At 39.3% G+C, this 12,256-nt stretch overlaps 1 protein-coding gene across 5 annotated transcripts in view; it reads left to right on the top strand.

Moving 5' to 3' along the window:
* The window catches only part of ZYG11B (zyg-11 family member B, cell cycle regulator), a 90,391-nt gene that overhangs the window by 39,066 nt on the left and 39,069 nt on the right, over window positions 1-12,256 (top strand). For all 5 annotated transcript variants that reach the window (XM_023629944.2, XM_070259957.1, XM_023629960.2 and 2 more), the window contains 2 exons: window positions 8,900-9,040; window positions 11,865-12,041. In XM_023629944.2, coding sequence (XP_023485712.1) covers window positions 8,900-9,040; window positions 11,865-12,041 — 318 coding nt within the window. The remainder of the gene's footprint in view (window positions 1-8,899; window positions 9,041-11,864; window positions 12,042-12,256) is intronic.

Below are 12,256 nucleotides of genomic sequence, written 5' to 3'. Positions count from 1 at the left end.
CAGCCCCTTCCCCTCTGGTAACCACTAATCTGTTCTCTTTGTCCATGTGTTTGTTTATCTTCCACATATGAGTGAAATCATGGTGTTTATCTTTCTCTGTCTGGCTTATGTCGCTTAACATAATACCCTCAAGGTCCATCCACGTTGTTGCAAATGGGATGATTTTGTCCTCTTTTATGGCTGAGTAGTATTCCATTGTATATGTGTACCATGTCTTCTTTATCTGTTAATCAATTGATGGGTACTTGACTTGCTTCCACATCCTGGCTATTGTGAATAATGCTGCAATGAACATAGGGGTGCATAAGTCTTTAAATTGTTGATTTCAGCTTCTTTGGATAAATACCCAGTAGTGGGATAGCTGTATTATATGGTATTTCTGTTTTTAATTTTTTGGGAAATCTCCATACTGTTTTCCACAGTGGCCGCACCAGTTTGCATTCCCACCAGTAGTGTATGAGGGTTCCCTTTTCTCCACATCCTCTCCAACATTTGTTATTTTTTGTCTTGGCAATTATAGCCATTCTAACAGGTGTGAGGTGATATCTCACTGTAGTTTTGATTTGCATTTCCCTGATAATTAGTGATGTTGAACATCTTTTCTTGTGTCTGTTGGCCATCTATATATCTTCTTTGGAAAAATGCTCATGTCCTCTGCCCATTTTTTGATTGGGTTGTTTGTTTTTGTTGTTGTTGAGTTGTATGTGTTCTTTATATATTTTGGAGATTAACCTCTTGTTAGATACATGATTTGCAAATATTTTCTCCCAGTTACTGAGTTGTCTTTTCATTTTGTTCATGGTTTCCTTTGCCTTGCAGAAGCTCTTCAGTCTGATGAAGTCCTATTTGTTTATTTTTTTGTTTGTTTCCCTTCTTGAGTAGACATGGTATTCGAAAAGATCCTTCTAAGACCAATGTCGAAGAGTGTACTGCCTATATTTTGTTCTAGGAGTTTTATGGTTTCACATCTTGCCTTCAAGTCTTTCATCCGTTTACATCCATCTACTTTCATTCCTTTGCATCTAGCTGTCCAGTTTTCCCAGCACCATTTATTGAAGAGACTTTCCTTTCTCCACCTGTGTTCTTATCTCCTTTGTCGAGGATTAGCTGTCCGAAGATGTGTGGATTTATTTCTGGGCTTTCAATTCTGTTCCATTCATCTGTGTGTCTCTTTTTGTGCCAGTACTTTGCTGTTTTGGTTACTATAGCTTTGTAGTAGATTTTGAAGTCAGGGATTATGATGCCTTCAGCTTTGTTCTTTTTTCTCAGTATTGCTTTAGCTATTCAGGATCTTTTATTGCCCCATATGAATTTTAGGATTCTTTATTCTATTTTAGTGAAGAATGTCATTGGGATTCTGATTCAGATTGCATTGACTATGTAGATTGCTTCAGGTAGTATGGATATTTTAACCATGTTTATTCTTCCAATCCATGTGCATGGAATATCTTTCCATTTTTTTGTGTCATCATCGATTGCTTTCAGTAATGTGTTATAGTTTTTATTGTATAGGTCTTTCACCTCCTTAGTTAAGTTTATTCCTAGATATTTTATTCTTTTTGTTGCAATTGTAAATGGGATTGTATTCTTGAGTTCTCTTTCTGTTAGTTCATTATTAGAGTATAGAAATGCAACTTTTTTTGTAAGTTGATTTTGTATCCTGCAACTTTGCTGTAGTTGTTGATTATTTCTAATAGTTTTCTTTTTTTTTTTTTAAAGATTTTATTTTTCTCCCCAAAGCCCCCCGGTACATAGTTGTATATTCTTTGTTGTGGGTCCTTCTAGTTGTGGCATATGGGATGCTGCCTCAGCGTGGTTTGATGAGCAGTGCCATGTCCGCACCCAGGATTCAAACCAACGAAACACTGGGCCGCCTGCAGTGGAGTGCGTGAACTTAACCACTCGGCCACGGGGCCAGCCCCATTATTTCTAATAGTTTTCTGATGGATTCTTTAGGGTTTTCTATATATAAAATCATGCTGTCTGAAACAGCAAGAGTTTCACTTCTTCCTTGCCAATTTGGATACCTTTTATTTATTTTTCTTGCCTAATTACTCTGGCCAAAACCTCCAATACTATGTTGAATAAGAGTGGTGAGAGTGAGCACCTTTGTCTTGTTCCTGTTCTCAGAGGGGTGGCTTTCAGTTTTTCCCCATTGAGTATGATGTTGGCTGTGGGTTTGTCATATATGGTCTTTATTAGGTTAAGGTACTTTCCTTTTATACCCATTTTATTGAGAGTTTTTATTGTAAATGGAAGTTGGATCTTGTCAATGCTTTCTTTGCATCTATTGAGATGATCATGTGTTTTTTATTCTTCATTTTGTTAATGTGGTGCATCACATTGATTGATTTGCAGGTGTTGAACCATCCATGTGTCCCTAGTATAAATCCCACTTGATCATGGTGTATTATCCTTTTAATGTATTGCTGTATTTGGTTTACCAATATTTTGTTGAGGATTTTTGCATCTGTGTTCATCAGCAATATTGGCCTCTAATTTTCCTTCTTTGTGTTGTACTTGTCTGGCTTTGGGATCAGGGTGATGTTGGCCTCGTAAAATGTGTTAGGAATTGTTCCGTCTTCTTCAATTTTTTGGAATAGTTTGAGAAGGATTGGTGTTAAATCTTCTTTGAATGTTTGGTAGAATTCTCTAGAGAAGCGATCTGGTCCTGGACTTTTATCTTTGGGGAATTTTTTGATTACTGTTTCAATCTCTTGTGATTGGTCTGTTCAGATTCTCTGTTTCTTCTTGATTGAGTTTTGGGAGGTTGTATGAGTCTAAGAATTTATCCATTTCTTCTAGATTGTCCAATTTGTTGGCATATTTTTTTATAGTATTCTTGTATAATCCTTTGTATTTTTGTGTTATCTGTTGTAATTTTTCCTCTTTCATTTCTAATTTTATTTAATTAAGGCTTCTCTCTTTTTTTCTTAGTGAGTCTGGCTAAGGGCTTGTCAATTTTGTTCATCTTCTCAAAGAACCAGCTCTTAGTTTCATTGATCCTTTCTACTGTATTTTTGGTTTCAATTTCATTCATTTCTGCTCTAATTTTTATTATTCTCCGCCTACTGCTGACTTTGACTTTGTTTATTCTTCTTTTTCTAATTCTGTTAGGTGTAGTTTAAGATGCTTATTTGAGATTTTTCCATTTTGCTAAGGTAGGCCTATATTGCTGTGAATTTCCCTCTTTGGACTGCTTTTGCTGAATCTCATATGATTAGTATGGTGTATTTTCATTTTCATTTGTCTCCAGATATTTTTTGATTTCTCCTTTCATTTCTTCAATGATCCATTTATTGTTCAGTAGCATGTCATTTAGTCTCCACAACTTTGTCCCTTTCCCAGCTTTTTTCTTGTAGTTGATTTCTAGTTTCATAGCATTATAGTTGGAAAAGATGCTTGATATGATTTCAATCTTCTTAAATTTATTGAGGCTTGCCTTGTTTCCCAACACATGGTCTCTCTTTGAGAACGTTCCATGTGCACTTGGGAAGAATGTGTATTCTGCTGTTTTTGGATAGAGTGTTCTATATATATTAAGTCCATCTGGTCTAGTTTTTCTTTTAGTTCCAGTATTTCTTCATTGGCTTTGTCTGGATGATCCATCCATTGATATAAGTGGGGTGTTAAGATCCCCTACTAGTATTCTGTTGCTGTTAATATCTCCTTTTAGGTCAGTTAATAGTTGCTTTATGTACTTTGGTGCTCCTGTGTTAGGTGCAAATATATTTATAAGTGTTATGTCCTCTTGGTGGGGTGTCCCTTTTATCATTATATACTGTCCCTCTTTGTCTCTCATTGCTTTTTCTATTTTGAATTCTAGTTTTTCTGATATAAGTATGGCAATACCTGCTTTCTTTTGTTTGCTCTTAGCTTGGAGTATCATCTTTCATCCCTTCACTCTAAATCTGTGTTTGTTTTTAGAGCTGAGATGTGTTCCTGGAAGCAGCATATTATTGGGTCTTTTTTTTTTCAATCAATCCAGCCATTCTGTGTATTTGATTGGAGAATTCAACCCGTTTACATTTAGAGTGATTGGATGGATAAATGAAGGTGTAATGCTGCCGTTTTATTACTTCTTTTCCAGTTGTTCTATATTTCCCTTGTTTCTTGTCCTGTGTATTTCAGACTGCCAGTTCAGTTTGGTGCGTCTCTATGATGGTTTTCTCAGTTTTCTCTTTATTTATCATTTGTGTCACTGTTCTGATTTTTCATTTAGTGGTTACTGTGAGGTCTGTTTAAAAGATCTCATAGATGAGATAGTTCATTTTCTTTTCTTTTTTTTTTTTTAAATTTAATTTTTCCTTTTTCTCCCAAAGTCCCCCAGTACATAGTTGTGTATTTTCAGTTGTGGGTCCTTCTAGTTGTGGCATGTGGGTTGCTGCTGCCTCAGCATGGCCTGACGAGCAGTGCCACGTCCGCACCAAGGATTTGAACCGGTGAAACCCTGGGCCACCAAAACGGAGCATGGAAACCCAACCACTTGACCAAAGGGTCGGCCCTGAGATAGCTCATTTTCTAACAGCCTCTTATTTCCTTATTCTAAGCAGGTTCTATCCCTTTACTCTTCCCCATCTAAGTTATTGTTGTCACAACTTATTCTGTTTTGTGTTGTGAGTTTGTGGTTAAAATGAAGTGATTACATTTATTCTTGATGTTTTCCTTCCCTTTATCTTGAATGTTAAGATTGTTTGCTAACCTGTTCTGATAGAGAGTTGCACTTTTCTGATTTTGTCTGCCTATTCATCTTCTTGCTCAAGGCTTTGTAAACCTTTTCTTTTTTTTCAGGTATGAAGGCCTTCTTGAGCACTTCTTGTAGGAGAGGTCTTGTGGTGATAAACTCCCTTAGCTTTTTTTTATCTGAGAAAGTTTTTATTTGCCCATCATATCTGAAAGATATTTTTGTTGGATAGAGTATTCTTGGCTGAAGGTTTTTTTCTTTCAGAATTTTGAATATATCATACCACTCTCTCCTAGCCTGTAAGGTTTCTGCTGAGAGATCTGCTGAAAGCGTGATAGGAGTTCCTTTGTAGTTTATTTTCTTCTGCCCTGCTACTCTTAATATTTTTTCTTTGTCATTGACTTTTGCCAGTTTAGTCTTATTTCACTCTCCTCCACCAGCTGAAGGATTTCTGTATTTCTGTCCTCTAAATTGCTAATTCTGTCCTCCATAAATCAGCTCTGTTATTTAAGGACTCCAGATTTTTCTTTGTCTTGTTATTGTCTTTTTCATCTCCAACATTTCTGATTGCTTTTTCTTTATATTTTCAATCTCTTTTGTGAAGAATTCCCTCTGTTCATTAATATTTTTTTTTTGAGGAAGATTAGCTCTGAGCTAACTACTGCCAATCCTCTTCTTTTTGCTGAAGAAGACTAGCCCTGAGCTAATATCCATGTCTATCTTCCTCTGCTTTATATGTGGGACGCCCACCACAGCATGGCTTGCCAAGCAGTTCCATGTCTGCACCCGGGATCCGAACCGGCGAACCCCAGGCCACCAAGAAGAGGAACGTGCACACTTAACCGCTGCGCCACTGGGCCAGCCCCCCGTTCATTAATTTTATTACTGATTCCATTGAACTGTCTTTCTGAGTTCCCTTGTAACTTGTTGAGTTTTTTTACAATAGCTATTTTGAATTCTTTTTCATTTAGATTGTAAATTTCTGTGCCTTCAGCATTGATTTCTGGGTGTTTGTCTTTTTCTTTCTGGTCTGGAGTATTAATATACCTCTTCATAGTATTTGATGGGATGGATTTGCGCCTTTGCATGGTGATAATATCTGATCACAGATTCCACCTGCCACCACTTGCGGGAGGCAGAAGCTGTGTATTCTGAGCCCGCCGCAGTCCCTGTCAGCTGTGTCTGTCTGAGCCTGGGCCACTCCTTGGGACCATAGCAGCCCTTTGGACTCTCCCACCAAATGGGAAAGCAATCACACGGGGCTCAGAGCTGCCACCACTTGCTCCAACAGTCCTGCCAAGATGCTTTCTTCCCTTTGGGGCTGCGGTCTAATGTACTATGGGCATTTGCAGCAGCTGGGAACTCATTCACCTGGGCATGCAGATTCACCACCGTCTCCTCCTCGGTCACACCAGCTGTTGTGCTTGGTGGGCAGGACCTCCTCACTGGATCTGAGCTTGGGCCACTCCCTGGAGGCTGCAGCAGCACTGTGGCTCTCCCACAAGACAGGAAAGCGATCATGCAGGGGCTCAGAGCTGCTGCTGCCTGTTCTCACAGTCCTGCCGAGACCCACTCCCCTCTTTGGGGCTGTAGCAGTACTCTGGGTGTTCGTGGCAGCCAGGAACTTATTTGCCCCAGCACACAGATCTGCTGCCATCTCCTCCTAAGTCTCAGTAACTGTTGTGCTTGCTGGGCAGGGCCTCCACACTGGGTCTGAGCCTGGGCCACTCCCTGGGGCCATGGGTGGCAGCTGCCTGTGGGCTCTTCCACTGGACAGGAAAGCAATCATGCAGGGGTTCAGGGCTGCTGTCACCTGTTCCTGAAGTTGCACCAAGGTGCACTCCCACCCTTGTGGCCACAGTGTTGCTATGGGCCCTCCAGCCAGGAGAGCAGTCACTTGTGTGCACAGGGCTGCTGGGGGTGCTGGAGAGTGCCCACCTATCTCCACCACCTCCTGGGGGTAGTCTGTCCCCCTTCAGATGTATAGCTGTGTGGGTCTCTCAGGCATCCACTTGTACTGTTTTGGTATCCTCCATTGATCAATGAATATCCATTTAGTTGTAGTTCAGAGAGGGAGAGATAAAGGGAACAGCTCACTCTGCCATGTTGCTGACGTCACTCCTAAAATCTCTTTTATCTCATATAGCATTTCATTGTCTCTCCAAATCTAACATAATCTAGGAAAATGTTCAGAGTGATTTAAAAAGAACTGAACACTTTGCAAAATTTTTATTATACAATAACTGCTTATATATGTGAATACATAGTTAAGACCAATGTGTATATATGTGTACTATACATACATAGTTTAAAAAGCATTTTGTAAAGAAATTTCCATTGTTATTTCCACAGTCTTACAAATACTCAGCATGTGCCTTGTGTCACTTGGCACATGTCTGTACTGTAGTATAATTCATATTAGACCTTTGTAGCGTATCATATCAGTGTTTGAAATGTCAGCCATGATGCAGCCCTTTGTTTCCTCAAAGTTGCACATTCCCACTTGAATACTATACGTTCACATAAAACCTAGTTACTGAGTAATATATTTTTAAAGTATTTATTTTTGTGTCACCTTGTATAATGCTACTGCCAAAAAAGACTCAGTCTTCCAACTTAATGAGAAGATTATATGTCTCTGAATGACAGGGTTTTTTTCATGTTGTTTTTTTTTTTTACCTGATTGTAAAATAAGACAGATACAAAGAGTGTAAATAACAAATGTATAGCTTAATGAGTGAAAATAAGGTGAACACATTTGAGACCATCTCTCAGGTTAATACAGTAAATAGGACTTTGTCAGCTACCCTGAAGCTCTTCCGTGTGCCCCATCCTGATCACAACGCCTTCCTTCTCTACAAACGCAACCTCTAGCCTGCTTTTTATAATAATCATGTCCTTGCTTTTCTTTGTAGTTTTATGACCCAACTCTTGACCTCTAGGCACTTAATCTTGCTCATTTTTCAAAATTATATGTCTTTTGAGTATCTTTTAGCTTACAGGTTCTGTCTCCACCCTTTTCTTTTCCTTAGAATTTGTCTATTAAAGAATCTAGCTCTTGACTTGTGAAGTTTCCCTCGATCTGAACTTTCTGGATTGTATACTCATGGTACATATTTCTCTCTCTTTGTCTTATGTGGAAATCAGTAACTGGATTTGGAGGCTTAATTGGACTCATGTTTGATCCCTTCAGTAGGACCCTTAGGTGTTGTGCTCTTTCATTAGGGAAGTCAATAATGTCTGGTTGTTTTTCTTTCTGTGATGTTTGCAGTTGTTGACACTTAATACCTCATTCTGTTAATTCATTGGGGATCATGGTGATATTCTAATAATTTCTTCTTCACTTATTAGTTGGATTACTTTTATTAAGACCCACTTCCCATTATATACATTTGGTTACACAATGGTACGTGAACCATAGTTTAAGATAAGTATATTAACCTGTGTAAATGGGAGATTCTGAGATAGACTTAATTTTGAACAGAACCTCTTGATGCTGAATGGGAGCTTGATAAATCTGGAGAAGTTAATTAATACATTTATTTGATGAATACTTATTGAGTGCTTATTCTGAGTCACACATAATGCTAGCTGTTGGGGTACACTGGTGAGTGGGTCCGTCTAGTGGGGGATTATGATAATAGCTATGAAGGAGATGTTTCAGGGGGACCTGACTGAAATTGGTGGGTCAGGGAAGGCCTCTCTCAAGAAGTATAATTTAACTTGAATCGGGAAGGATGAGTTGAAATTACTCAGGCAAAGAAAGAAAGGAAGGTTTCAGTCAGAGAGGATATTATATATAATGGCCTTTTGCTGGGAAAGAGCTTGGCCTATTGAAAGATCAGAAAAAAAGGCCGATGTAGCTATAGCATTGTGAGTTAGGGGAGAGGGTTACCTTAACAGGCAAATAGGAACCTAATCACATAGTAAGACCTTCTAAATAGTGTTTGATATCTTGAGATTTATTTTAGGTGGAGTATAGAAAATTTTACCCACAGAATTATAGTAGGGTCTGAGCCTATCTAAAATACATCTCTTTAGCATCTGTGCCCCTCCACAGGATGCCTGTTCTGGATGGGTTGGAAAGTAATCATTTCCATTTGTTTCAAGCCTTACATAGCTATCCTGGATGCCATCTATACAAGTGATGTTTGGGTAAAGAAAGTTAGAAAGTTGAAAGGAATCCTAAAAGCTAACCTCTGGCTATGTTCAAAGGTGTCTGGAGAAGCCAATGAAACTCAGATTGCAGAAGCATTGAAGCGGTACAGTGAACGAGCATTCTTTGTCCGGGAAGCTCTGTTTCACCTGTTTAGCCTGACTCATGTGATGGAAAAAACAAAGCCAGAAATTTTAAAGGTAAGAGTAAGAAACTGGATACAGAAATTTTTAAATTCTCTCCCTGGATAGATGATAGTTTTGTGAAGAACATTGGTGAAAATTTGCTTTTAGTCTTTGATTTTTCTTTGTAATGGGATTGATGATGTGTGGTTTTAGTTATCAGCTATAAAGGAGAAAGAACGTAGTTACATAGTGTTATTGAAGTTTTATAGTAGTCTCATTAAACAATGTAAATGCCTTCCTGTTCATATTAACTGCCTAAAACCTATAACCAGTGTGATCTTTTTTCACCAGCTAGTAGAAAATAGAAGTATATTACTGGAATCAGGACACTGCATTGTATATTCACCTTGTATTGCTTCCTTATAGGGTCTTTTTAGAAATACAGTATTGGGGCTGGCCCCGTGGCCGAGTGGTTAAGTTCGCGCGCTCCGCTGCAGGCGGCCCAGTGTTTCATTGGTTCAAATCCTGGGCGCGGACATGGCACTGCTCATCAAACCACGCTGAGGCAGCGTCCCACATGCCACAACTAGAAGGACCCACGACGAAGAATATACAACTATGTACCGGGGGGCTTTGGGGAGAAAAAGGAAAAAAATTTAAAAAAAATAAAATCTTAAAAAAAAATGAAATATAGTATTGGATTTCCAGAAGGCACTTTTCCATATCATTGATGAACTTCCTATGCTTTCATAACTAATCTGTATTATTCCTCAATTAAAGTATTTTAACCAAGACAGCTTTTGAAGGCTAAGAAAGGAAGATTCTTAATTTTGTTGATGGCTTAGAGCAGTTATTTGTCAGAATGTGGTCCTTTGTCCACCAGAAGTCTGGAATATTGTTTATTTTAAAAAGTGTAATTGTGAACCCCACCCAAGAAATTTAGATTCTATAGGGCTGGATGAGGTACAGGAATCTGCATTTTAATAACCCCCCAAGATAATCTTTATGCCCGTGCAATTTTGAGACCAGTGAGTGTAGGACTTTGTTATGTTTGGTACCTGACTGAGTGGGCACAACAGTCCCAAGAGATAAGTTTTATCTTCTGTTTTACAGATTTTGTGACTGAGGGTCTGTGAGGTTAAGTATCAATGAATGGCAGAACCAGAAATGACTTAACCTCCCAGGTATCTTAAATTTTGAGAACGGGGTGCTTGCATAGGAGCCAGTAATGTTTCAGTCCCTAGGATGTTATCCCCAACACCTGTTACCCTTTCCATACGTACCAGAAGATATTGGCACTTGCTTTCTGCATTATGTTTTTTAGTTTGGGTTACTGTGAACCTGAGCAACAAAAGACTAGACCTCTAGTCCTGATCTGAAATATTTACTCATTCATTCATTCAGAGAATGATGCAGAGAGAAATGAAAAGAATATAAGCAATTCTCTTAAGGAGTTTTGCTGCAAAGTGGAACAAAGCAAAAAGGTGATACTTGGCTGAGGAAGTAGATTTTTTGTTTGTTTGTTTGTTTTTAAAGTATGCTTTTTTGGTGAGGAAAATTGGCCCTGAGCTAACATCTGTTGCCAATCTTCCTCTTTTTTCTCCCCAAAGCCCCACTACATAGTTGTATATTATCCTAGTTGTAGGTCATTCTAGTTCTTCTATGTGGGATGCCACAACAGCGTGGCTTGATGAGCAGTGTGTAGGTCTGCACCCAGGATCTGAACCAGAAAACCCCAGACCACCAAAGTGGAGTACACGAACCTAACCACTTGGCTGCAAGGCCAGCCCAGGTTTTTGGGTGGTTTTGTTTTGTTTTAAGATGGGAGAAAACTTAGCTTGTTTGTATGCTGATAAGAATGGTCCAGTACAGAATAAAAAATTGATGTAGGAGTGAGAAGGGAGAACAGATGAAGCAACGTCCTTGCGTAGATAAGAGGGGAAGGATCTAGCATATAAGTAGAAGGGTTACCTTTAGAGAGGAGCCCAAAAAGATCATTTATGGTAACAGACAGGAAGGCAGCAGATACATGTGTGTGTGCTGGTAAGGGGGGTGCATGTGGTAGTGGGAATCTGAAGTTCTTTTGTGATTGGCTTCAGTTTTCTCGGTATAGTTGGAGCGAGGTCTTCAGCTGATAGTGAAGAATGGGGAGGATTTGTTGGGATTTCGAGGAGAGAAGAAAAAAGTGAGAAATAGTTATCTAGGCCAGAGGGAAGTGAATGGATTTTATTGTACTCTAACTGTAGTGCTGTTCTCAAAGAAGTGAATGTTGGAATTTCAAAGTGAAGTGTGCCACTAGTTTACTCTAGTCAAGTCAGTAAGAATTTATTTAGTGCTTAGCATGTAACAGGCACTGTACTAGATCTTGGAAATACAAAGATGAGGTTACCTGAATAGAAAAGATTCATTAGCCTGACAGAAAAATCTCTGGACATGAACAGCTTGATACCTACCTTGACCAGGTGGGCAGGAACTAAATATTGGTGAGTAACTGCTTTGTCCTAGGCTCTTTGCACATGAGGATAAAAAAGATATACTTGGAGCTGGCCCGGTGGCGCAGTGGTTAAGTTCGCACATTCTGCTTCTCAGCAGCCCAGGGTTCGCTGGTTCGAATCCCGGGTGCGGACATGGCACAGCTTGGCACGCCATGCTGTGGTAGGCGTCCCACATATAAAGTAGAGGAAGATGGGCACGGATGTTAGCTCAGGGCCAGGCTTCCTCAACAAAATAGAGGAGGACTGGCAGTAGTTAGCTCAGGGCTAATCTTCCTCAAAAAAAAAAAAAAAAAAGATGTACTTAAGACATCTTAAAACCTATTATAGATCAACAAAGGTAATGTTGCTATGTGAATAGGGCTTGTATTTATAAGGTGGATTAAGAGAACTAATTCTTTTTCCAGCTTGTGGTTACTGGGATGAGAAACCACCCTATGAATTTGCCAGTGCAACTTGCTGCGAGCGCCTGTGTGTTTAACTTAACCAAGCAGGATCTCGCCGCAGGAATGCCTGTTCGACTCCTGGCTGACGTGACCCATCTGCTGCTCAAAGCCATGGAACATTTCCCCAATCACCAGCAGGTAGACGTGTGGGAATTCTCATTCAGATAGTCCTTCTACAGTTCAGTTTAGCAGACCAAGGCTGGCAATTTAAATGCCTTCGGCGTCTGTAAAGTAATAAACTTGTGGTATGACTGAGTATAGGACAACAGAGAAGTAGAAAACTAAAGAGTGCATTCCCTGCTTAAAAGTATTTAAATCCAAATGTTGAAGGAAATAGTGCAAGCCATATAAAC

The sequence above is a fragment of the Equus caballus genome, chromosome 2 (assembly GCF_041296265.1).
Source record: "Equus caballus isolate H_3958 breed thoroughbred chromosome 2, TB-T2T, whole genome shotgun sequence".
NCBI lineage: Eukaryota > Metazoa > Chordata > Mammalia > Perissodactyla > Equidae > Equus > Equus caballus.
The sequence above is the reverse complement of the archived record's forward strand: the minus strand, read 5'-3'. Positions and strand labels throughout refer to the sequence as shown.